Here is a 25137-nt window from a genome sequence, read left to right on the forward strand (position 1 = left end):
AATTAAGGTGGGGCAGAGTCTCTTCTCACATGCGTGTGGGGACTGCAATTACATGTGATATGAGGGTTTGTTCTCTTTGCATCATATGATGGAGACAGGATAATGAACTGGGTGATACCCAGGAAGAAGACCCCCCAGTGACAGACCAGCGCTGCAACTCCCCTGCTGCTCTGGGCTCCCCCTGGGCCCGATATCCCTGTTTTAGCCCTGCCAACTGAGCCTGGTGTCTGGGCTGGGGGAAGAAGCTGCAGCACCGAGCTGGGAGTGTCAGAGTTGCCAGCCCTACAGCAGCGAAGCAGGAGAGAGGGGGTGGAAGGGAATCCTGTTAATCCCTTTGTTAATCTGTACTTAGTTAAGGTCCGAGAAAAGAGAAGGATACCTGAGGAGAAGACAGATTTCACAAATTACATACAACAGGCTGTGAACGTTAAATCTAGAGGAAGATTATAAAGTTTCTAGGGATAATTCATTATGTGAGATGATGGATCATGACCATGGCATGGGAAATTCCATACAGCTAAATTCAAGGCAGTGCAAATGGGAAGGACCCCTTCACACTCTTCACACAGTCGGTCAGTTTTAAATTAACTGTAACCACTCAGGGCAAATCTTGGATGTCAAAGGCAGATTAGCAGGCAAGGAGGCACCCTGGAAGTCGTCTGCTTTGCAATTCCTATGCATCTGTGTAAGGAGGAAGAGGAATCGTGGAGAGTAAAGAGATGTTTAGAAAGATGGATTCAGAGGCTTAGTTTTGCATAGGACAGGGTGTTGCCTGTGTGATGAGCTTCCTCATGATGTAGTCCTGATAGAGTAGGTCTGGGGTTCTAAACGTATCTTCAAATGTAAACATGAGTCTGAACAATAAACACGTATTTTTAATGGGATCCACACATTCTAAACAGCTATGTAATGATCTAAGATGCACTTTGTAACATGCTAGGTAATGATGCTCTGTGAATAATATTTTGCATTTAAAGAATGCATAGGACTACTGATGGTTTTACTGAATATACACATTAGACTGAAGCAGGATCTTGAGCTACTTATTTACAAAGGCACGAGTGGTAACAAGCAGAAATATACCATACAGTGTTTTTATATCAGAGTAATAAGAAGTCCATCTTTCTGCTATGATATGTACAAAAATTAAGAAATAATGTTTTTTAATAAGAAATAAATTCATTTCTTAAGAAATAAATGTAATAGTACAACATAGAAATCATCAAGAGGAAATTCTACAGAAGGACTGTATAGTTATTTTTTTAAATAGTTTTTAATAATCACTTTTTAATAGGCTCATCTGTCTTTATTTAAATAACACGTTTTACAGATATTTTGCCATCCAAGGTCAGTCTAGAATCTGGTTATGTTCAAACGTATTTTTGTATTTTATTTTTTACAGTGGTCAACCCATTCCCAGAGTGGAGTACACTGCTGAAGAAGTTAAAACATGGGGGGTGGTATTTAGGGAACTCAGTAAACTCTATCCCACCCATGCTTGTCGTGAATATTTAAAAAACTTTCCTCTGCTGACCAAGTATTGTGGATATAGAGAGGATAATGTGCCTCAGCTGGAAGATGTCTCTATTTTTCTTAAAGGTAAGACATTTTAGTTCATCAATAGATAGGGTTTCATGAAAACACTCTTTTCTGTTAGTATGAAATACAAAGCTCACAGAAGAAAAGGACTCCCAGTGGGCTTTGATTTAGACCGAAGTATCATTTTTTTGTTAATGTTCTTCATGGAAGAGAATTTGTTCAGTCAAGATAGTTGCATGTATGTAGTATGAAGGTGAGAGGAATTATGCAGCCAATCACATATCACGTGATATTATCCTGCACAGGGAGAAAAGTCTTTCAGTACGATCAAAAGAGAGAGCCGAATTAGCTCTGCTGTTCTGATTATCATAGTGTGCATCTCCCAGATATCCAGGCAGTTAAAAAGAGGAATACATGTCTAGATAACAAATATCCAGGCAGTTAAAAGGAGGACTAAAATGTATACATAACAAAATTTTGAAAAGAGAGCAGATTTGGCACGTTGTGCATGAAGTGTGCCCTTACTAAACTTGAGGCTTTCCTGAGTGCCCAAAACATCATGAAGCTGTTTATTGTATTTGTATGTTGAAAAAAATCTCAATGCAATGGCACTCCATAGTTGATCTGGCACTTCTCTGCCATTTTCATGTCATTTTTAGGGGATCAGGATATTGCATATTTAAGTCTGAAGAGGCAAAAATGCCCTTCTTTTTCATCTGTGGTCAAAATTTATTTCACAAGGAAGGAGAAGTGGCAAACATGAACCTGCTGGTTTTGACCCATGAGAGGCAAGCTGTCAGTGTTCAGTTAAGATTCTTTCTTCTCTTCAGGGGTGCTTTCCAGTGCATGCATTTGTGCCTTAATCTTCTTGGACAAATTCCAGGAACTAGGAACTAAAATATTATGAATATGTATGTGTGGAAAAAAAGATATCATATACTCTTAGTGTTATGAAAAAATTTGCAAAGTTTTTTGTCCCAAATGTACATAGAAAATTTTTAACTAAAAAACCCACAACATTTGTAATGAAAGGTTTGCTTTCCCCATTGCCTACTTCATCCTTAATTCTTGTTTATGATCACCTGCATCTACTTATCACTCTTTGAGTTTGGTTGTGTCATTCTAGGTCCCTCATATGTTGTATTCTGATCTCTAAGGAACGATGCCCAAGTATATAGATTCTTTTTCCCTAAGTAGAAACTTAAAAAAAAAAAAATACTTCTTTCAGAAATATGTTTTCAGACTAAATACAACAGTAAGAATGTCTGTGCAAGATACACTTTGAACATTTTCCTGTAGACTCCTGAAAGAGTAAAGAATGAATTTGGGAGAGAAATGTCCTTTCCAGTGTCACTGATTCTGAAATAATTCCCTACTGGGACTAATTTGACAAAGGAATACTTTGTTTAAATATTTATATGAGGATCTCAGATATGAAAGTCAGTATTTTACTTTCACAAGATAGTATTTTGTCTGTAAAACTTAGGACATATGTGGTTTAATCCTTTTCTGTTCTGTTGGTTTGCAATATTTTTCAATAAGTCATCTTCTATTTTGGAAACTTCTCTCCTGTTTGGTACCAGACATGAAAATCAGGAACTTTGTGATTTGAGAGCATCACTTATGCATACCCTTACCTTCTTTTCTAGATGAAGTTATTAAAACAAACTTTGAATTACTTTAAGCTGTTTTTGCTTAAAATTACCAGCAGTAAATATGCTGGCAATGCAAAACAGTTTCTGTACATAATAGGTGAAAATTACGTATGGTGATCTTCAGCCAAGATTTTTGATGTCATGCTTCTGATTGAATGATTGACTACAGATCATTACCCGTCCTCAGAAAGTGATATAGTGATACATAATATGGTCTTTCATTATCTTCTTCACTTCAGAAAGGTCTGGCTTCACAGTGAGACCAGTTGCTGGATACCTGTCTCCTCGAGATTTTTTAGCTGGATTAGCGTATAGAGTTTTTCACTGTACTCAGTATATACGACATGGCTCAGATCCTCTCTACACACCAGAACCGTAAGTTTCTGTATTAGCTTTAGTAATAAAAAATATGCTCCCTGGATATTTAGAAGACCTAATTGTGTTTGCTAAGATTGAAAAGAGGAACCTTCCCACAAAGGTAGGTAGAAATCTAGTTACACTGAAGTCAGTGACAAAACCATTCATGCTGGTGGGGCCAGAATTTCATCCAAAGGCTTTTTCTTGGACTTTATTACTTAAATGGCTGTTATTTATATGGTGGGTCAAAAAATTCTGAGATGTTTTTCAGTGTAAAATGGAGTTGCCCCCGTTTCACAATAAACATCTTGAAAAAGTGTCTAAAATATTAATTTCTGGTGGGAAAACAAAGGAATTTAAAAAACAAAGCAAAATAAAGAAAACCTGGATTCCTTGGAAAAAAAATTACTTTCAGAATTATAATTTGGTCTTCTTAAGCCCCCGTTTCTCTCTGTTGGGCCAGACTCCCCAGCTGAACTTCATTTCTTTCCCATGATACAACACAAGCAAGTCATGAGGCGCTGCTCTCTCGCCCAGAGAGGAAGTTAGATATGAAGCCTGTGGTATAGAACATAATGGAAATAAAAGACATTTAACTATGACTTTCATGGGACTGCATTGTAGCTTTTCCAAAACAAGAGTATTTCAAATTTTGGATGAAATATTTTGGCATTTGGGCTCTCGATGAAAAGTGGGAAAAAATCGAAGCAATTTTGTTCTTTGCCTTGTGTTATACACGGTGCGCTCTGTGTGGTGATAACAGAACAATACATGTCAGTCAGGTAATATGGAGGTGTTTTTACCAAAGGCATCTGCTGATCTTGTAAACCACAGGAATGGTGTTTACGCAGTGAATCAGTCATCAGACAATTATCATGAAATGGAAGCTGCTGTTTATTCAGCCTATATTATTTTGATGTGTGTTTTATTTTTGACAAAACTTATGGAAAGGGTTTATATATTTTAAATACCTATACATACACATGTATATACACATACATACGTACAGACACACACACACACACACATATATATATATATTCAGCTCCAATCCTGTAAACATTTGGACACATGCCTTATTTTGATTTCATGAATAGAATATTGAAAATACGGAATAACATTTTTGGACATAAAAGGATTAATAGCACTGCATATTAAGCTGTTTCTGAAAATACTTTAACATATTATTCTAGCAGGAGTCACCAGGTGGTGCTGTTATACACATATCTCCTTTTAAACCTCCCGTGTGAGCGAGGGCAAAGTTCTTGCTACAGTGTTGTGAGGCTGGTTTTGTGATGCATGTTTGCATTGGGAAACTGGTGGCAATCACTGAAGGAATTCACTCACTTCTATCATCTCTGTAATTAGAACTTTAAGCTTAGCAATTATTAGGCAAAATTGCTAAAATGCAGAATCCTGAAAAAAAAAAAAAAAAAGGGTTTGGAAATGTGTTGTTGGACCTCTTCTGGTCTATCTGAAGAGATCTGTAGATATTTTAAATAAAGAAATTATACTTGGGAAGTACTAGGCTTTGCACTAATGATTTCCTCTCCAGTGGGAAGCCAGTGTCTCAGTTTGCAACACCTGCTAATGCTCAGCAGAGAGATGGTGAGACATGTATTAACTTAATACAAACTAGGAGCGTATTTCCATCTATTGATAGGGGATTTAGGTGCATAACACCAACAGAAACAAAGGAAGGAACATGTTCCAGGAAAAAATTAAGTGTGTATGTTCTTGCTGATGTTGCCTGGTTCATTGATTTGTGTATTTGCGTTACCAGAAACGTAAATAGTTAATGTTGTAGCTTTGTTGTAGTTAATGGCAAAACTACCACTGACTTGAGTGGGGACGTTTCTTCATCCTCTGTAGTATCTGCAATGCCCTGAGATCTGTGAGTTAATATATGGGGACATAATGAGGTTTGCTGCAAGTCCTGGACCTGTGAATGTTGCATTTCAATGATATAAACCTGGTAAAAAGACTCCCATTGACTTCAGTGGGCTTTCCATCAGACTTAACACCCAGACTATAGAGCTAGATACAATTAAGGAGTTCACTTTGCTTGATCTCTGTCACTACTATATGCATTTTAAAATGTTTCTTTCTGGGTTTCATTATGTTTCTACTACATTCACAGAACTATATAGATTTACTCTGCTCTACTAATTTACTCCAAGAAAAATCTTTCGCTGTGAAAAGTGCATTAAAAAAATCCTGCTTTCTTTGAGCAGTGTGTGTGAATAAATTAAAGGAACTTTAATTATTTTCCGAATAAAACAAAACAAAAGAATCAAGCCTAGTAGTTAAGCAAAGAATTATATTGTTTAGACTATCTATAAAGGGCCAGACTGGCAGGGAAATCTAAGAGACTCCTATGACAATCCCAAATGCAGGATCCTGGTTCTGTCTGGGAGGTTTTCTTGTTGTTGTTCTTCATTTACTTTTTGCTTCAGACTTGCCTCTCTATAATTACACGTTCAAAATATTACTATTTATAGTTTTTTAGACAAATCAGTAAGCTAAAGACAGAAGAAATATCTTCTGCCTCCTCATCCTCCCCTCCTTGCCGAGATAGACAGGTTAATAGGACTAGCCATTGTCTGTTCGCATTTTCGTGTGCATGGGTGGAAGTGACACCGAGAGCCTGTGTCCCAGTGCAGAGGTAGGACTACGTCATCTTTGCTCTGTGTGTTTCTGGGAGTTACGACTGCAGCACAAGTAGATACAGGTGTAGACACTACCTCAGATATCAATAGTAGTGATGCAGCTGTAGAAGCCTGCCTGAAGCCGAGTATACTTATGTGAAGCCAGGAACTTGTTCCACTATATCTTCTTTACGCGCATTATCTGAACTCCCGATATGAAGTTTCCTTAAATATATCTGCATTGTTGCAGTGCAGCATAGGTAAAGTGTTCAGATAGCAGTCAGTGTTAATTTCTCCAGTGAAGACAGGAAGTTGAGTTAAAGCTGTGCCCTGGGTGGCTTTGTGGCCCGTTTCTGTGTTGGAAGGTCATGGTCAGGGGAATTGGGTTCATCTAGTGAATTCTGTTTGGTACTGGGAATTTTCTGGACTGCAAACTCCATTTCCCTGCTCTCTTTTGTGTTGTTAGTGAGCTAAATCTTGCAGGAGGTAATGGAAGAAATTGTTGCGACTGGAACAGGATTAATAAAGAAGAGTCATTAACCTTTGATTATTATCCACTTGAGTGGTGCAAACCATCTCCTGAACGAAGAGGTGGATGCAGAGCAAGCCAATTTTTCGCATCTGAGCTCTAGTTAGGAGGGGAGTGCTATCTAAGCTACAGGTCCCCTGATAGGGAACTTTGATCATCTTGCTAGACTCAGAGCGTCATTGAGTAAAGGGGTGTAGAGATCATAAAAGACTTCTTGCCAGCTGTTTTTGAAGGAAAGCAGGAAAGAAGAGTTCAGGCAGTTTCCGTGCTCTGAAGGAACATGCAGTGATGTAGGAACAAAGGAGAGAAGATCTTACTTTCAGAAAGAGGGACAAGCTTTACGAGTGGAAAATGCATGCAAATACTTTTCCTAATGTAACTACAGTGTCTCATATTGTTTCTGGCCAGCTGTAAACATCAAATATGTTTCGTAGATGTTGACTAGAAATACTGCTGCACGGTGAACGTGAGTGCACAGTCTATGTTGCTACAAGTCCATCTCCAGTCAACCTCCATAAAACGTGTGTTTGATCATGTGACACAGAAGTACCTGTGTACCATGTCAGCTTCTTTGGGGAATACGTTAATCTTTCCTAGATGTATGTATAAACACAAGAACAATGAGATTTGGTAATTCCTCTCTACTATAGAGTGTATTAGTCATGTGTGCTTAGCTCAAACATACCATGCACAACCTCAGAGCTGTGCCTGTCTCACCGAAAAGTATAACTATAATATGAGCAAATGTTGGTAAGCTTCTGTCAGTGAGGCCATCTGGGCTGAGAAGAAGGACTGGTATGTAACTGTACAATACTGCAACTGTATTTGATAAACTTCTGCTGAGGCAAGTTAGGATTGCCAAAAATGCTAATTTTTTTTGCATGCAGTTAGGAATTACTATACCTAGAGCCAGTTGGCACAGATTTCTTGGTAAAGAATTGTGGGTGAGAATAGGAGGCATTAAATTATATAGAGAGTTGTTTTTCTGTTCATGATTTATCTGAAGTGTCAGATTCTGTGTCTTTTAGAACGAAAATACTTTATAGAAGACAAATTGGATGATTTTGGGTAGAAGGCAGAAAACTTGATGTTTTCTCCCTGCCTTTAAAACATTTGTTTACAGTTTAAAAAAAAAATAAAAAAGAGAGAGAAATGTCTTTGAAAAGACAAAAGCAAAGGAAATGTCAGATCAGATTTTAAGTGAATTTTACTGCCAAGTCCATTATTTTCTGTGAACAAATATACTGAAACTTTCAGAATTGTTTGAGAGCTTTTTGTAGATGATGCATGTGCACTTTTGTTTGTTTAGTTAGTTGAGGGTTTTTTTTTTTTATAGACTTATATTTGCACTTTGTTGTGACTAATAATGTACTCACAGGTGTGGACAGTAGATAGTTTTCATTACTGAGATACCAGGCACTTCCATCTAAAATGATCCAGGTTCTTTACTTTTTCTGAAATCTGCTTGGTGAAAACTGGACTGCATAACAAAAGTAACTAATAATTACGGTAGGAGGCTGGGACTAAACTAGAAATGAAGCACGCAGATATCTTTATAAATATTGCCCTAAATTTCTAAAATGCAGGTGGCAAAATGTATGATTATGGAGCTGTATCCAAGTGCAGAGTGGGGAATGGAAAAGAGGAAGAATGTGTGTGTTGGATTTTGAACTTGGTTCACGTGGAGAGAATTGCTGAAAATTTTACTTGTAAGACACCTGGCTTCCCTTTGGGCAGTTCAGTCTTCATGGACAAAGCCTGGAAGAGAGCAGTGATCAGGCCTGCCCAGTCAATCTGGAAGTGATGGCAAAGTCATGGAACAGGTGGAGTTAAGTTGCATATAACCCGTATAATAGAAGCAAACCTGTGTATTTCTATAGATCTGTATATAGGGAAGAACAGCTGTACTGCAAAAAGATGTAAGACTTTTAAAGTAGAGGTCAAACCCGTGTAAAATGGCCTATGTTAAATTGATTATGGAATATTTAGATTTGTTTCTGTAATGACGCTCTTCTCATTTCCATTCCCCTAGGGATACATGCCATGAACTCTTGGGACACGTGCCTCTACTTGCTGATCCCAAATTTGCTCAGTTTTCACAAGAGATAGGACTTGCTTCACTGGGAGCATCTGAGGAAGATGTTCAGAAGTTAGCCACAGTGAGTCAAAAATCTTTTTTGGCATGCTTTCTCTTATCCCTGTCTTTCTCTTCTGTTAATGAAGTGACGTGCATTGTCTTACCAGATCTGACTTAATTTTCAGGTTGCAGATGACTGTAATGTGACAGTCACAGCGCTTTAGGCATTTTTCCATTGTCTTTAATAAGAGCAAAGCGGAACGTGCTAGTCTTTAGGTAGTCAGTTTAACTATTTATATGCTGTAGTCATCCAATTCCCAAGGGTTGTTCAGATGGATTTTGTCTACTTCAGGGTGCTGAAAACAAGTAACCAAGGTAATTTTGGAAGAAAAGAAAACATCTCTGGTGTGTGCTCTCAGCTGTATACTCTAAACTCCTTGATAGGAGGCCACTTTGGCTCTCAGCCCTACTATTGCAGTACTCACTGGTCTGCTTTGCAGATGTTCACTACGTATTGTAGTGTGTGCTGAGAAGTTCATTCTGAGATGACGTTGCATCCTTGATCCTGCTCCTATTGGAGAATATATAAACCGAGGCTGTGCAGCAGTAAATCTAGACCTAGATCGTATACTTTAGCCAGTGGTGGTGAGCTGGATTTTGTGTTTCATCAAATGAGACATGTGGGAGTAGAAAGTCAGTGAGAAGAGGATGAGGCTGCATATCAAAGATATTAGATACTATTCATCACCTGACTGGAGCTTTCTTGCCTGTTGGTTAGGGACTCTCAGGTTCCACTGAAGGACCCTGTCCAGTTGCCAGGCCTCCCAGCTTCTGCCCAGCTGTCAGCCCTGCTGTGTTGCCATTTCCAGGCAGCTCACGCTGTCCTTTGCATCATGACATAGATTGGTGATCCCTGATCTATACTGCTTGCTCTGCTCAGTTCTTTTGTTTTAGCTTACTGTATGCTTCATTTTGTGGATCCTGTTAAAACTAACGCTGCAAATAATTTCATAAAGAATATTATATTCAAAAGCAGCTCAGTTTTTAAATATTTACACTGATGAAAAATTCTGTGAGAACCATCAGAAGAATTGGTTGCCAGGGCATGGTTGCTTTCCTACATCTGAGAACTGTGGTGGTGATTTTAAAGGTTGTGAATAACTTTTTCCCAGTATTGAAGGCAAATTCAAAACAAGATCCATTAAACTGTCATAGTATTGATGCAATAGCTTAGCAGTGAGTTAGTCGCATCTGCTGAAGAATGAGTTCTACCCTGCTCTGTACCTCTTTGTTTATTTGCTTTTTTTTTTCCACTGTAGCCCTCCAGAAGAGCCCACCAACTGATTTAATCAAACAGGCCTCACTCCCTAATTAGACAGGCTTGATGTCTTATGGCTACTTCCTCTCACATGCTTCACGATGTGTTGCTTGGTTTTCTACTGGCTGTTTACTGAGAAGAAGCTGTTGTTCCTATGCAGGAATCATGAAAGCTATTGTGTCTATTTGCATATTTGCTAGGAAGGGACCTGGTAGGAAGCAGACCTACCTTGCCATGATCTGTAGCTTCAAGAGAAGAGGAACCAGCTAAAAGACTATTCCTATAGATAATTTGAGGAAAACAGTATGGTTCAAGTCTTTCACCCCAAAATGAATACCCTTAAATGACATGAGCCTCTTGCAGAGGACAATGTTGGGACTGATCTGTTTGGGGAGAGATGTTAATATACAGTGACCTCTGAACATTATATAAATGCTTTCACCCCTCCACCTCACAAAAATGCCCGATTATGACTGACTCTGTCGTCTGAACAATGAACTGCTCTTGAGTCACAAAGCCAAAAATAAAACAAGACAGGTGAATCACTTTACCTTATCACACTGAGAATTTGATATCTGAGTCAAATTTGATTTCTCCTTCCATGCTGGAAATAGCTCTTTCAGGTGGAAGAGACATTTAGAGAGAGAGCCTCATAGTAGTCCAGATGTTGTTTTGCATAGAGGCACAACAAGGGGCTAGACTCCCTTGAGGCAGGTACTTGGCAAATACAGAGATGTTACTTGCCCTAAAATTTGTAATGTAAACAAAATCAACTTGAGGGCAAGTGGAATGAATGTCTCTCAGCAGTGAGGCTGAGGAGGCCAAGGAATTCATTCAGCTGGGCATCAGATGATAACCTGAGTTGCTGTTAACTGACTTCTGCAGGATTCTGTCGCGTTTCTACCTAGGTAGAAAACATGGAGATGCAGTGAGCTGAAAAATGCCAGCCAAGAGTCTTAACAAAGAAAACCAATGCAGATTCCAGCTAGGCAACTTCAAAGTAAATATAGAAACAAATGAACTGAGAGAACACGCCTGTTAATGTGCTTGCAGCAATATGCCCTGAAAAAAGCCTTCCATTATCATGACCTGTTTAAAAAGATAGTGACATTAACAGCTGAGCCATTACAGAGAGGACAGTGGCTTTAGGAAGAGAAGAAAACACCTCTTAAGAGTTCAGACCAGAAAGGGAAGAATTAACACAGGTGACTTCCTAATCTTTTGCTCTATTCTGCTTTCAAAAGCTACAGTTTATCTGCCTCAATAGATCTGCTCTTTGTGTGCATTCAGTCCTGAGCTGTAAAGGAAACCTGCAGATGTTTTTGTCCCTGCAGACCTGATACAGTGGATGGAAAGCAAGCTAGAGCCTGGCCCCGGGCAGACCAGATTTATTTGCTAAGTTGCAGTTAGTCACATCTGTGCACCCCCTCAGAGGGCACAGGTGTAAGTGGGAGAGCATTACAGAGACCATAGTGCTGGCCTGGCAGGAGGGGAAAGGGGAGCTGCAGGGGAAGAGGGCTGAAAAGGAGGGATATAAGTTCCCCTCACCTTGGTGTATGAGTCTGATAGTCAGACTGTGGAGCAAGGGGAAGGAAGTGTCATCTTTTTCTCTTTGACATAAGCGTTCTTTCCATGATAAATGGAATATTAAAAGAGCCAAAAGACATTTACAATGTTTTTTTGAGAAATGCTGTGCCCTTTACAGTGTTTGAGGGTAGTAGGAGACCTTCTCAAGAAAGAGAGAAGACACAGAAAACAAGTGACTGAGATGTAAATTACTGGAACGAGACAAAATAATTACACAATCCATTTTATTGCTTGTATTATGGTGCAATGCAGTTACTAGTTGAGGAAATACCCCGGGCTTATATGTCTGGGGTGCTAATCATTATAATGCTCATGATGTCTTGTGCTACTCTGTGATTTTCTAAAAATGCTTCTGAGTTCTGCTTCCCTCCCCCCACCTCGAGTGAGTCTGGTTTTTCTACTTTTACATAATCCTAAAATAAAAACTGAAACTGCATTTTCTACCTACCTATGAAACTATGCACTGTAGGGACGACTTGACATGAGGTGGTTCAACTAATTTATATGATATAGGATTTAAACCACACCTACACATAAGGAAAGGTTTTGTCAAGAAAATTGTCCAAAAATATGCCTCGGTTTCTATTGCAATATCACCTTATAATTTGTGGTCTTGGGAGCCAGAGAGCAGTGGTCTTTGTAGAGCTGCAAGCTGATAAGTGGGATCCTGTCTCTCTTGCTGATGGCAGGAATGATTCCTAGCCCCTGCTGATTTCTTTCAGAGCTGCTTAGGTCGCTCCTTTGCGAGGCAGTAGGCATAGGATGTGTATATAAAATTCAATGGGGCAAACTCACTGGTGGCACTTCAGAAAAGAAGAGGTTAGGACAGTGTCTGGTTTATTTGCAGTTTATCACCAAATCTTTCCACCCAGCTATCTGATCATTAGGGACTAATTATTCCCAATAAATGTTTTACAGTCGCTTCTTACGAGGAAGATGCATTTAAACCTTCAGCTCCCCAGACGTGCAAAATTATCTCCCTTTCCTCTCTCTTGATAATGTTTATTCTGATATTTTAGTGCAGGGCAGGGCAGTAGAAATCAAGCAACTTCTCTTGTCTGTGCTAGCCTAGATGCAGGAAACAATGATAGTCAGTTGCTTCTGAATTTAGAGGAATTGTGTATGATGAGGTTTTGTAAACACATTTCAGACTTGCTACAAATCTAAATGTTTTACCTTGCCTGATAATGACTGAGGCCAGTGAAGTAGCTGACCATGATTGGTCTGTGTATGTATCACAAACAAAATATTTTATAAATGTAGACTGGAGAAAAAATTGCATTCAGAACCCTCTGTTTGGGAGAAGACAGTGGTAATTCGTTTGAGCGTACTTGCCTTTCCTGCCTGAGGATCTACGTTATCTGGTTGGTTTCATTCCAGTTCTTCTCCCCGCACTGAAGAACTGGAACATGATTCAGGACAATTGCACATTTTGTTGGCTGAGAAGATAACCAGAATGGTAGAAACAGGCTCATTGCAGATAAAGACTGAGTTGTGTCTGGTAACTTTGGATAGATGCAGCTTTCATGGTCTGAGCAGACAGAGCAGAACTGTTGCAGTCTCTCATCTTCATAATCAGATTAGTTTTTCCAGAGGGGTATTGATGTGCTGGGGTATAAGTATAGCTTGTGAACTGCATTACTGTCCTCCTCTGTAAGTCAGTAAATGGAGCTGAGAAGAGAACTATGAAAAGATTTGAGATTTCAAATATTCCCACTGTGAATCTGAAAAACCAAGACTTCTTGAATATTTTGTATTTATACTTGCAAAACTATACACAGTGCACTAGCTACTGTGGTAAGTCTCTGATCTGCTCATCTGCTGCAGGTATTTTGCTATAAAAAATAATTATTTACTGGCCAGCAGAAAAACTGGTATTACACCCCTGGAGCTATGGCATTCCCAGAGCGCATTGAAGATTAGCGTTCAGATCTCTGCTCAGCCTTTATTCTGTATGCCAGTTGAGTGCCATAGTAGTGTGGAGAGAGAGAGCGCTTTCTCCAGGAGAGGGCAGAGTGGATACCCCAAGATCAGTGGTGGCATAATGGACCTTCTTGCAAAGGAGTTGCTTCCAGCTCCACCTCTAGTTAATGAGTAATGGACCTGTGGCATGAAGAGCCGAGGGTGATATGCTTTAAAAACTGCTTGAGTGAATTCTAACAAACTTACAGATAACATATGAAATGACTCTGATTCAGGCTGCTCCTCACTTAAGAGAAAGACGAGCCAATTCCCAGTGTTAAAAGCTTGTTAGGGCTATAGAGCTGAAATTACATTTGATGGAAAACTATAGCCAGGCATTGTCCTGCCACACAGCACAAGGCTGGAAATGCTGTGATCCATATCGTTGATCTGATGAGAAGTATTAGATTATGGCCCAGGCTGTATTTCTGTTCCTGAGTTTGGACAGGCAAAACACCTATATGTGGATGTATTTGGAAATTAGCCAAATGCAAAATCTTAAAGTGATGCAAGAAACAGAAGAAAGAGCGGATGAAACCACATGATCTTCTTAATCCTTACCAAGTGACATAGGTGTGTTTGAATCGGGAGATTCAAATAACTTGGATACTCAAATAACTCGGATCAGATGGTTTACTTTCCTTTGGTTGCTGAGGTGCTTCTGACCACACCCACTGGTACTCTAAAAGCATGCTCTAATTTGTGGGTTTGCTCTGCATAACATTCTAAAAGAATTAATAACACATAATGGTACCCAGTTTGCAAGTGCTTGTTGCAGCAGTTGCTGATTTTTAATAAATCAGTTGAAGCCTACGATGTCAAGTCCATCCTACAGTATGCGTAATCGAATAGGTGAGCAGAAAAGACAGCACATATATCACACAACCAGATTAAAGGGGAAAACAAATTTGTAGATTCCAGGGATCAGTATTTAATATTTTAGAATATGTGGTATTTCCTTGTAATGCATTATCATGGTTATTGTGTCAGAGATTCATGGCACAAGAGCAAAATGGTAGCAGCAAAGCCTGAGTAGTTCTGTAGCTCAAAAACAAACAACTCTTGTACTACTTAAAAGTAAGCTAGCACTCCATAGTTACTACAAGGAGAATTTGAAGACTTCTGTTGATGGGAGCAAATGCCCAGTGTTTGTATAGGAATTGTGACAGTTTGCTGAGGCCCTTGTTCTGGATGCGGACAGTCTGTTTCTAGGTTTGGATTATATATGAGCTACTGTACTGGTAAGGCCAAATGGCTGGTGCCTTGTTTCCAGTGGTGGTCAGGAGTAAGTACCTGCTTAGGAAGTATGTAAGAGCAGGGTAAGCGTTATCTGATGCTTTCCTAAAGCAATACTTAGTATTTACAATGTACTTAGTAACACTAAATGGATTTATCTTCAGTGAAAGTTGTTATCTTTGAAGACATGCAAATTTTTAGTCTGTGCAATATTTTTTGGCAAAGAGCTCCATGGCTCAACAATTCACAGTGTGAGGATCGATCTCCTTCTTTTGTTTTGAACTTGATTCCTATTAGCTTTTTCTGATACTGCATAGTTTTGTGTTTGAAGAGAGAACGAATGTTTCATCTCTGTATGCTTTTCTCTGTGCCATCATGACTTTATAGATTGGCTCATTGTTTCCCCCCATGTCGTCTCCTTTTCTGGATTGAAAAGCACTAGTTTACTCGGTTGTTCCTCGTATGGAAGATGCTCTGTCATTTTGATTATGCTATTTCTTCTCTAAACCTTTTCCACTTCAGATTAGAACTGGAAAAGAAAAAGAATGAGAGAGAATATCTGGACCAGCAGGTAGGGAGTGGAGGTAAACAAACTGTTCCAACCCTAAATGTGACTTTTTGTTAAGAGCAGCACTGCAGATTGCATCCCGTTTTGAGTGTGATAGAAGTGGGAGCGTATACTTTTCAAAGACTAAACTCTGCTCTCACTTGTATGGCAGAAGTGGACCTGATGTTATAGAGCTTGTTGTGGTTTGCTACTTAGGGATGGGGGAAATGGGCTGCGTCCAGGAGCGGGTGGGGAGAAGGATTCAGTGGATCCGTCTTTACTGGTCAACATTGCTATTCAAGGATATGGGTTCCTGTAGCTTCTGATCAGCAGAAGGTGCAAAAGGGTGATTTTACTGCTGCACAATGTGTGAGGGGAAGAGATAAGTAAGTAACTTGGTGGAGAAGTCAGTCACTGGAACAAAGGTGGGGAGCTAGACCACTGGTGTTGCAGTTGGCTTTTATTATTTGTAGAGAGGTGATATAAAATACTGATTTGCAAAACATTTTTAAAGACAGACCTCCTAACTGGTTTCTAAGGACAGCATAGGACTTGTGCAACATCTGGAAATATTCAGACTTCTTAGTATGTCACTAAAAGTTAAGACCATGAGCAAAGGTTCATCTCTTGTTACGAGAAAGTTATGAGGCACAGTAGAAATCTCAGTGCTGCATTCTAGCAGTAGCTCAGGTCAGTGACCTGCTTCTTGAGGGATCTCAGGTTGCTGTACCAGGCAAAATTTTGTACCTGCAAATAACTGGAAACAATGTTATTTTGGAACATGTTTATATGTTTGTGTATTTGGGCCCAGCTTTGTAACGAGGAAGGTAGATGTAAGAGAGGGCTAATTTGACTTAATTGGGACCAGGGAAGGAATTAGAAATATCACTGTAGGAATATTTTAGCTCCTTTTAAACAGGATTCAGTTTATGATCAAGCCTGTAGTAGTTAGAACTGTTGAAGAAGCTTCTAATGAAAAATTACAACCAGGCACTGGAATTATTTTTGTTTCTTAACAGTGTTATGTTTCCAAAAGTGATTATATCATTATCCAGGAAGTTATTGTACTGCAAATGCAAATTTGCATACATGCAAGTAATACATTTTGACATACAGGTTAACAAGAGAACAGTGCGACTTTCACACAGTAGTGGCGGGTTAATTATGTTTGTTTATTTTCAGAAGCAACTTCATTTTCATTAAGAAATTGCAGATTCTGCAGTAGTAATCTTTGCTAGTAGCTCAGTAGCTTGTATTCTGAATGTGCACTCTGCCACACCGGTAAAAAAAGTGATCCTCAAAAAAACAGCCCAGGAAGAATTTGTAGAATTTAGGAACGCACGCAAGTAACAACACATTTCAGTGTTGAGTCCAGCTGAGATAAGCTGAGGAATAGGTGAAAGGAGTCTATGGATCCTGATAGGTATTTTTTGCATATTTATTTTCTCTTTTGACCCAGACTAGGAAATACACTAATGAAAAGGCTTGAGCATTCTCTTTTATAGACCATAGGTAGCTGGTACAAAAAAGACTCTGCAAAAGCATCCAATGAACAGCAACTGCTTGAATGTTCATAGATGCTTCAGATAATACCTACAAAAAAAAGCACAAAAGTTTCAGAAATAAAGGTTTAAAGGGGGAGAAAAAAAAGCAGCAGAGGACAGGTTCTGAGCATATTGCTGCTGCTCTTCCTGACTCCCCTTGTGCCCTCCTATATAATAATCCTAGGTTCTGTGTACATGTGATTCATAGTGATATTGCTGCACTTCTAAGTTTTGCTTTGATTACAGTGCACAATATAAAACTCACTCGTAAAGCATATGGATGTACAGCTCAGAGCTGTGGAGGTCTCATGCTACTAAGGCTTTATTTGTATACTCTAGTATATCCCACATTACATTAAGAAGTATTCTCAAAGGAGCATATAGCTGTCAAAGCAAACACAGAAAGTAAATTTTATAATACAGTGTCCTTGCTTTTTATATTGTGTTTATTTATGTAAATCTGTAAGATTCTGTGACATAGAGTGGTCACTGTTTGAGTCTTTTGTGTGATGGGAGATCTTGCAGTAGCAGCACACAGGTACATGGGGAAGTGAAGGAGTTTGGCACCTGGCAGCTCGTTTCACTGATGCCTCATTCGCACTTACGAATGAGAAAATGTCTGTGCTGTGAATGCAGAGATAAGGGAGTTAGCATTATCCATGCTCTCCATAGGGCCAGAGCAGCTGAGGAATGCTGTAAAAAGAGAGTTTCAGTGACTGCATATAGGGTAGACCATACTGAGCTCTCCTGGCAGGGTTCAACTCGGGCACAGCCCCGCATGAGTGCAGTCACCTTGCTCTCTGGCGAGGACGAGTGGAGCTCCAGGTTCCCGTAGCTCAGGAATGTTTGCACCCTGCTGCACTGCACGGTGTAACTCTTACCGGCAGCCTTGCACAGCCAGCCCTTCTTTCTGGAGATGGTGGGTCCAACTTGAGAAGAGTTCCAGAAGATTCCGTTTTCAAGCAGAAACCAAACTAATTATGTATAATGAGAAAAGTCCTGAAAGCATGCACTCCTTTTTTTCTTATCTGCATTATTTCAGTAAATAATTTTACTTCTAGGAAGAGCAATCATTATGCCCCAAATCATCATTTTATGGAATGAGTCGAAAGATTCATGTCTGTACACAGCTGAAAATATGCTAACTTAATATTCACAACTGTGCATTAATCTGAATTGTTTCAGATACTGTCTCATGGACTGCACATGACACATGGGTTCATTCTGATTCTCTCACCCAGCATGTTCCTGGGTATCTGCTTTGTATGCATAGATAAAAGTATGGAAGTGAGACAAAATACGGCCGATGTCCATAAAGAGCTAACTATGCCTAGGGCTTAATTACTTAGTGCTACAGCTTTTGAAGTGGTTCTTGTGTCTGTTGTCATCTTTGTATCAAATGGCATCAAAGTGCTGGATGGAATATGCCCTCATAAATTTTTAATTGACACATTTTTGGGTGATCTGCCGTAATGAATTTGTACATATAGCTTAATTATGTACTTATAGGGCCAGTCCTGACAGCACGGAAAGCCAAGGGGAGATTTGCCATTACTTTCAATGAGTTTAGGCCTGTGGGCTAAATTCTGCCTTCATTTGCATGTATACAATCTCCTTAAAGTCAGTATAGTTGTACACATGCAAATGAAGATAGAATTTGTTGCTGTAAAATTAATGTTAATCCTTTACTTGCCAAAAACTGTTATTTGGGAATATGGGTTTCTGCAGGGGGAAAAATCAACTCCAGAGAACACATGTGATTTTGCAAGTAGCTCTCTCTCCCTTTCAAACCAAGCTCGCATGGTATAGCATGTGACAAATTCTGTTAGCTCCTTCTCAGAGCTGGCAGTTCTCCTGATGTTATTATATAACGGATTTTTCGACACATTTATGGTTTTGGAAAGTTAAAGCAAATGTTGTCAATTGGACCACAGCAATCTTTGCTCTGAATTTGAGTGCGTTGTTGAAGCCAAGAAAACTTTATGGAGAAGGGCCTTGGATAATTTTGGTTCTCATTTGGTTTGATTCCAGCTGTGACTCCAACTGTGGTTGTGCAAAGTCAACAGATCATCAAAATGACGGCTCAATTTCAGGCACAGTCTGGGAAAAAAAATCAATCTGCTCAGACTTGGTTTGAGATTTTGGTTTTGCGTCAGAGAAAGCATTAGTTTTGACGAGATAACTTTGTTTTGATTTGTGACTGTTAGCTTTATATTTTATATATTATAGAGAGCTATCTGCAGACCGTCACTGTGGCATTGATAAATATTGCGTCTGCTAATGTTGCTAGATAAAACAGGTTTGTCTCAGAGCTTTTTAAGACATGGTGGAAGGAGTGGGTACTCTCAGTGGGTGCTATCCTCCTTTTCCAGGAAAAAGCTAAAGTTTTTTCTTCACTACCTTGAATCAGTAAGCCATAATGGTTACATATATACAATTTGACTATATAGAAATGGCTAAAATTATAGTTTAATGAGACATTTTACATTTCTAGAATGTAAAGACCTTTATAGGATTAATTGTTCAACTTTGAACAATTTGTTAGCTTATGAACAGGTACATGTTATACATCTGCAGTGAATTTAGGCCATATTTGAGGACAGAAATCTTACATATCAGTGGGTGCTTGAACATTAATGATTATGTCATAGTGACCTTTGCATTTGCTAAGTCACTCCTAGACAACAGTCACTTATAAATTGCATGGATTTTTGTCTAAACAATGAGGAGCTTGCTGACAGACTTCTGGAAGGTAACCTAGTGCTGACTCACATGAGTAATCTGTATTTGTGATAGATTCTTTTTATATGTCCTCAGTGCTGAAAATCTTTGCGGTACAAGGAGATGCTCAACTACACTTAAAAAATTTTGTTTGGGCCTGTGAAAAACATCTTCAGTTTGAATATATTTTTAGAAGTATAATTAACAGATATCTAAAATTCCCTGATCAATTTTTCTTCTTTGATCTGTCTTTCAGCTTGAAATGAATAGAACTTACACTTATGTGCTGGTGTCTACTATTATTTTTAAGGCATGTTAAGTAAATGCATTAAAAGCCACAAAAGGTTTGGGGAGTCCCCTTACGTTTCTGTGATTAAAATAACATTGAGTTTAAATGCAGTGTTGCTCTTAGAAACTATGATATTTGAAAATAAGTCTTAACTATCTAGTTATTAAATCAGTTTTCATTAAATAGATGCAAGAAGTTAATATTTTTTAATGCTTAGAAAATTAGTATGGATGCTGTTTTTCTTGGAATGAAGTCCTCCCCTTTTTTACTTCTTAATAATAAGTATTTAAATGGATATGACTGCATGCTTTTCCTTGAATTGGAAATCTGAAGAGTGCATTGGCCAGGTGTAGTGTGTCACCATGTCTTCAATCTGTTTCTGCCCCCACAGCTTCAGAGCTTGCAAAAGTTCTGAGATTTTTCCAATCCCTAGAGGCTGCTCCCCTTTCTGAGGATGTGTTTTCTCCTCATTAGCAGATAAATTAGGACTTTGGCTGCAGATCATGTACTCAGGAACCTCCTACCCCCCTCCTCAGCTAAACTGTCAGGGGAGGCACTCAGCAGGCTCAGCAGCTCTTCTGCATCGCTCCCCGCAGCGCAATTGTCATATGCAGTAATTGGCCTGGCAATTAGGTGGGACCCAGCTTGCTCCAGGGAATGGCATCATGAGATGCTACTTATGCCTGGTGCCTTTCCTGAGGGAATGCTGGGCAGGGAGGACGTTGGGGGGTCTATCTCTGGGCTGGCCAAAGACAGTAAATAAAGAGGCCTTGCAGCATGCAGTAATTCGTTCTGGCAGTGGACTGAGCTAGGGCAGTAATTCAGTAAACTCTCTGTTTATGAAATGAAGATTGTCTGTACTGTGGTTTGCCGCAGCTTTGCCCCTTATCAATCCATGGATTTATCTTACCAGTCTATGAAAAGTTTTTCCTGGGAAAAGTAGAAGAGACTTCAGTGTCAGTTTTCCCCTTATGCAGTTCAGTTACAACATTCCAGTATGTAAAAAAAAAAAAAAAAAAAAAAAAAAAAAAAAAAAAAGGACAGACTATCCCTTGTCTAAAGGGTCTTTCTTGGTATTTCAGGGAGCATGGCAATATTATGCTCTTTCTGCTGAGTCTCCTTCTCAGGATATGTGCTGGAGGGTGGAAGTAGGCCTGTTTAGAGAGGGGAGAACTATTTTGGATCATTCCTGAGGTCTACAGGTAGTTGTGGGAAACAGGTCCTGGGGACTGGTCTAGGCTTTGTGGAGACGCTAGCTCTGAATGTCATGGGAAGAAAAGCGTCTTAGGTTGCTCTTGTCCATTCTCTAGCTATTCTATAAGCAATGCCATTCAGAATTAGGCAGCAATCCTAGGGTCGATGGCACCCCATCAAATGGGGAATACTGGCAGGCAAAGGACAGCTAAATGACCTCTTGTATGTGTATTTGTTTCAAATCCTGCTCTCACTTGGGCCATGCCAGCCTTTCAGTGTTTGGGTCCCTGCTTTCTAGTAGAGGAGTCATACTGTCCAAGCTGCAGTATAAATCAGGATGCTGAGGGAGCACTCTGGGGTGCCAGCTCATGCTCACATACGATCAGGAATGTTCTTACTTTTATAGGTTTTGTTATCACAAAATCCTCATTTGAAGCACTAGCAACCCAAAGACTTGGGAAACAGAGATGGCAGTGCCCTAAAGATATTCCCTAATTATAGCCTGTGAATTGCAAAAGATAATAATGGTGGGTCAAGTGTGTCGCATGAGGCAGCATAGACTGAAGAGTGTGGGTGGACAGCAGTGGCATGTGTTTACCCAGCTTCTTTTTTAACTGTTAGCTTGACATTCAGAGCACCCCCATCTCTTGAAGTCCTAGCAAGCACATCAAAAGACCTGACTCTGCCCTTTGAGTTAACTGTGTGAAAGCTCTAGACAGCTGAAATTTGAAGCAACAGCCTGAAAAAGAAATGGGCCAATGTTCTCTCCAGCTACTGTAGGGAGCGCTGAACATGAATTCACGTTACACATTGTAAAATAAATTGGAAAGGGAATGGTTCATTATTGCACATCATTTCTTCTTAATAACTCCATATGAAATTAATAAACCTTAAAACCCCAGGTTTTAGAAGTTGTTCAAGATAAGAGTCAAATGATAGGGAAGTGCAATAGGAAGGATAAAGCATTAGAGCTACAACGCCTTATGTTTAACAAATGATCTAAGAAGCGGTTCATAGAATTCTTTCAATGGTCTCATCTCCTTAGCTGCATATTAAGTTGCAGCACTATTAGTTAATTATTTTGAAAGAAAAAATAAGGGTTCTTTTTCTTACTATTATGAAGCAAGATGAGTACATGTGCTGTTACAGGAGTGACTTTTGCTACCATCTCTGTGACCATTTAGTTTTGGATGTGGGGCATTGTTGCCTTGATGGGAGACACCAGTCTGTTATACAGAAACACTTCCTGCTTAAGTGCTGAGGTTCCTGATCCTGCATCTGGAGACAATTAGACAATACGGAAAGATGGAATGAGAGGGATGGATAGACATCATCTTTGTGCAGAGCAAGCCTAAGTTAAGGTTATCTATGAGTAATTCATACATGGCTCCAATTCTGTGGGAACTAACTTCTTTTGGAGAGTTAGTAGTAAGAAGATCCCAGAAGAGCTCCATCTTCTCTCTGCCCACTCCTCAGAGTGGCAAGAGAGCCTCCTTTATGTGAGAATGGACAGCAGAAGGACATATTCCCTCAAGAGACACACAGGTGGTAGTAGAAGAGTCCTCCAGTTCTTAAGAAGATGGATGGGGCAGGGACCCTGGCAACAGAGAACACAGAGAAGGCACTGAATTCCTTCTTTGCTTCAGTCTTCAGTGCTAAGGCCAGCCCTCAGGAATCCCTGACCCAGGAGACCAGGGAGAAAGTCTGGAGAAAGGAAGATTTTTCCCTTGGTGGAGGAGGATCGGGTTAGAGATCATTTAGGCAACCTTGACACCCACAAATCCATGGGCCCTGGTGGGATGCACCCATGAGTGCTGAGGGAGCTGGCGGACATCACTGCTAGGCCACTCTTGATCACCAAAGGGAAATCATGCTTACCCGACCTGATAGCCTTCTCTGATGGGACAAGTGGCTGGGTAGATGAGGGCAGAGCAGTGGATGTTGTCTGCCTCGACTTCAGCAAGGCTTTTGACACTGTCTCCTCATAGACAAGCTCAGGAAGTGCGGGCTGGATGAGTGGACAATGAGGTGGATTGAGAACTGGCTGGATGGCTGAGCTCAGAAGGCTGTGATTAGTGGCGCAGAGTCTAGTTGGAGGCCTGTAGCTAGCGGTGTCCCCCAGGGGTCAGTCCTGGGTCCAGTCTTGTTCAATGTATTCATCAATGACCTGGATGAAGGCACAGAGTGCCTCCTCAACAAGTTTGCTGACGATACAACACTGGGAGGGGTGGCTGATATGCTGGAGGGCTGTGCCGCCGTTCAGAGGGACCTGGACTGGCTGGAGAGCTGGGCAGAGAGGAACCTCCTGAAGTTCAGCATAGGCAAGTGCAGGGTCCTGCACCTGGGGAAGAATAACCCCAGGCACCAGTACAGGCTGGGGGCTGACCTGCTGGAAAGCAGCTCTGCAGAGAAGGACCTGGGAGTGCTGGTGGACAACAAGTTAAGCATGAGGCAGCAGTGTGCCCTTGTGGCTAAGAAGGCCAATAGCCTCCTGGGGTGCATTCGGAAGAGTGTTGCCAGCATGCTGAGGGAAGTGATCCTGCCCTTCTACTCAGCCCTAGTGAGGCTGCATTTAGAGTACTGTGTCCAATTCTGGGCTCCCCAGTACAAGAGAGACATGGCACTGCTGGAGAGAGTGCAGCGGAGGGCTACAAAGGTGATGAGGGGACAGGAGCATCTCTCGTATGAGGAAAGGCTGAGGGAGCTGGGCCTGTTGAGCCTGGAGAAGAGAAGACTGAGAGGGGATCTCATCAACGTGTACAAGTATCTGAAGGGGGAGTGTCAAGAGGATGAGGCCAGTCTCTTCTCCGTGATGCCCAGGGACAGGACAAGAGGCAACAGGCAGAAACTGAAGCACAGGAAGTTCCATCTGAACCTGAGGAGAAACTTCTTCACTGTGAGGGTGCCTGAGCACTGGCACAGGTTGCCCAGAGAGGTAGTGGAGTCTCCTTCCCTGGCAATATTAAAATGCTATCTGGACACAATCCTGAGTAAGTGTGCTCTAGATGACCCTACTTGAGCAGGGGGGTTGGAGTAGATGGATCTCCAGAGGGCCCTTCCAACCTTGGCCATTCTGTGATTCTGCGATTGCATCTGCAAGACAGACAACTACGATACATGTTGTCTTGTGCTGGATAGGCTGTCTGTCCAGTGTTGGATGTAGTAGAATTAAGTCCTTATTGATAGCGCTGTTCAGTCTGTGTTCTTTGAGCTGCGGTTTCTGCTTCTTTGCAAACTCAGGATGATAATTTTACTTTGGTTACCTTTATGAGATTTTCTCTAGAAACTCCTGCAAAAAGAAACATACTATTTCAAAGTATTCCCAAGGGGTAAAGCCCCACTGTGCTCACTGAAGTGCATGCTTTCTCTGAACATGTCAAACCTCCGCATTAGGGGAATTTGCATGTAGTGATACTGTGTGCTACGGCTGTCAACAGAAATGCGAAGGCTGGTGTGCTTTTTCCTTGGAGTGCTCTAACAAGCAGCACCACATCTACTCATGCTTCTGTTTATAAAAAGATTTTGTTCCAAACAATCACCTTTAGTGAAAGGTCTGAATGCCAAGCAGTCAGATAAGGGGAAAAAAGGACAACATTGTTGAACATATTTACTTTGAAATCTCTGAAGGAAATCTAATTTCAGTAAGTCTAAGTACGTTTCAAAGTGGTAAACTAAACCAAATACTTGAAGAATGCAACTCTTAAAAGTTAAGCTTTATTTTCTTATTTAGAAATGTTATTGGCTGTGAATAGGGTCACTCCTTTTGTAGAGGCAGGTGAATCATCTATAATGAAAGGCTTATCCATTGAATTTTACTTCTTTTCTGCTTTTGAACTATTCACAAGCTCATCATGAGATTTATCTGTTGTTCAAAAATCTCCCTGTGTTTCTGTGCAATAAGGTTCCCGCATGAATAGCTCTTAAATAGCTGGAT

At 40.3% G+C, this 25137-nt stretch overlaps 1 protein-coding gene across 4 annotated transcripts in view; it reads left to right on the plus strand.

Moving 5' to 3' along the window:
• The window catches only part of TPH2 (tryptophan hydroxylase 2), an 85221-nt gene that overhangs the window by 14019 nt on the left and 46065 nt on the right, over positions 1-25137 (plus strand). For all 4 annotated transcript variants that reach the window (XM_068935759.1, XM_068935767.1, XM_068935790.1 and 1 more), the window contains exons 6-8: positions 1403-1599; positions 3434-3569; positions 8761-8887. In XM_068935759.1, coding sequence (XP_068791860.1) covers positions 1403-1599; positions 3434-3569; positions 8761-8887 — 460 coding nt within the window. The remainder of the gene's footprint in view (positions 1-1402; positions 1600-3433; positions 3570-8760; positions 8888-25137) is intronic.

Source organism: Struthio camelus, chromosome 1 (genome assembly GCF_040807025.1).
Source record: "Struthio camelus isolate bStrCam1 chromosome 1, bStrCam1.hap1, whole genome shotgun sequence".
Taxonomy (NCBI): domain Eukaryota; kingdom Metazoa; phylum Chordata; class Aves; order Struthioniformes; family Struthionidae; genus Struthio; species Struthio camelus.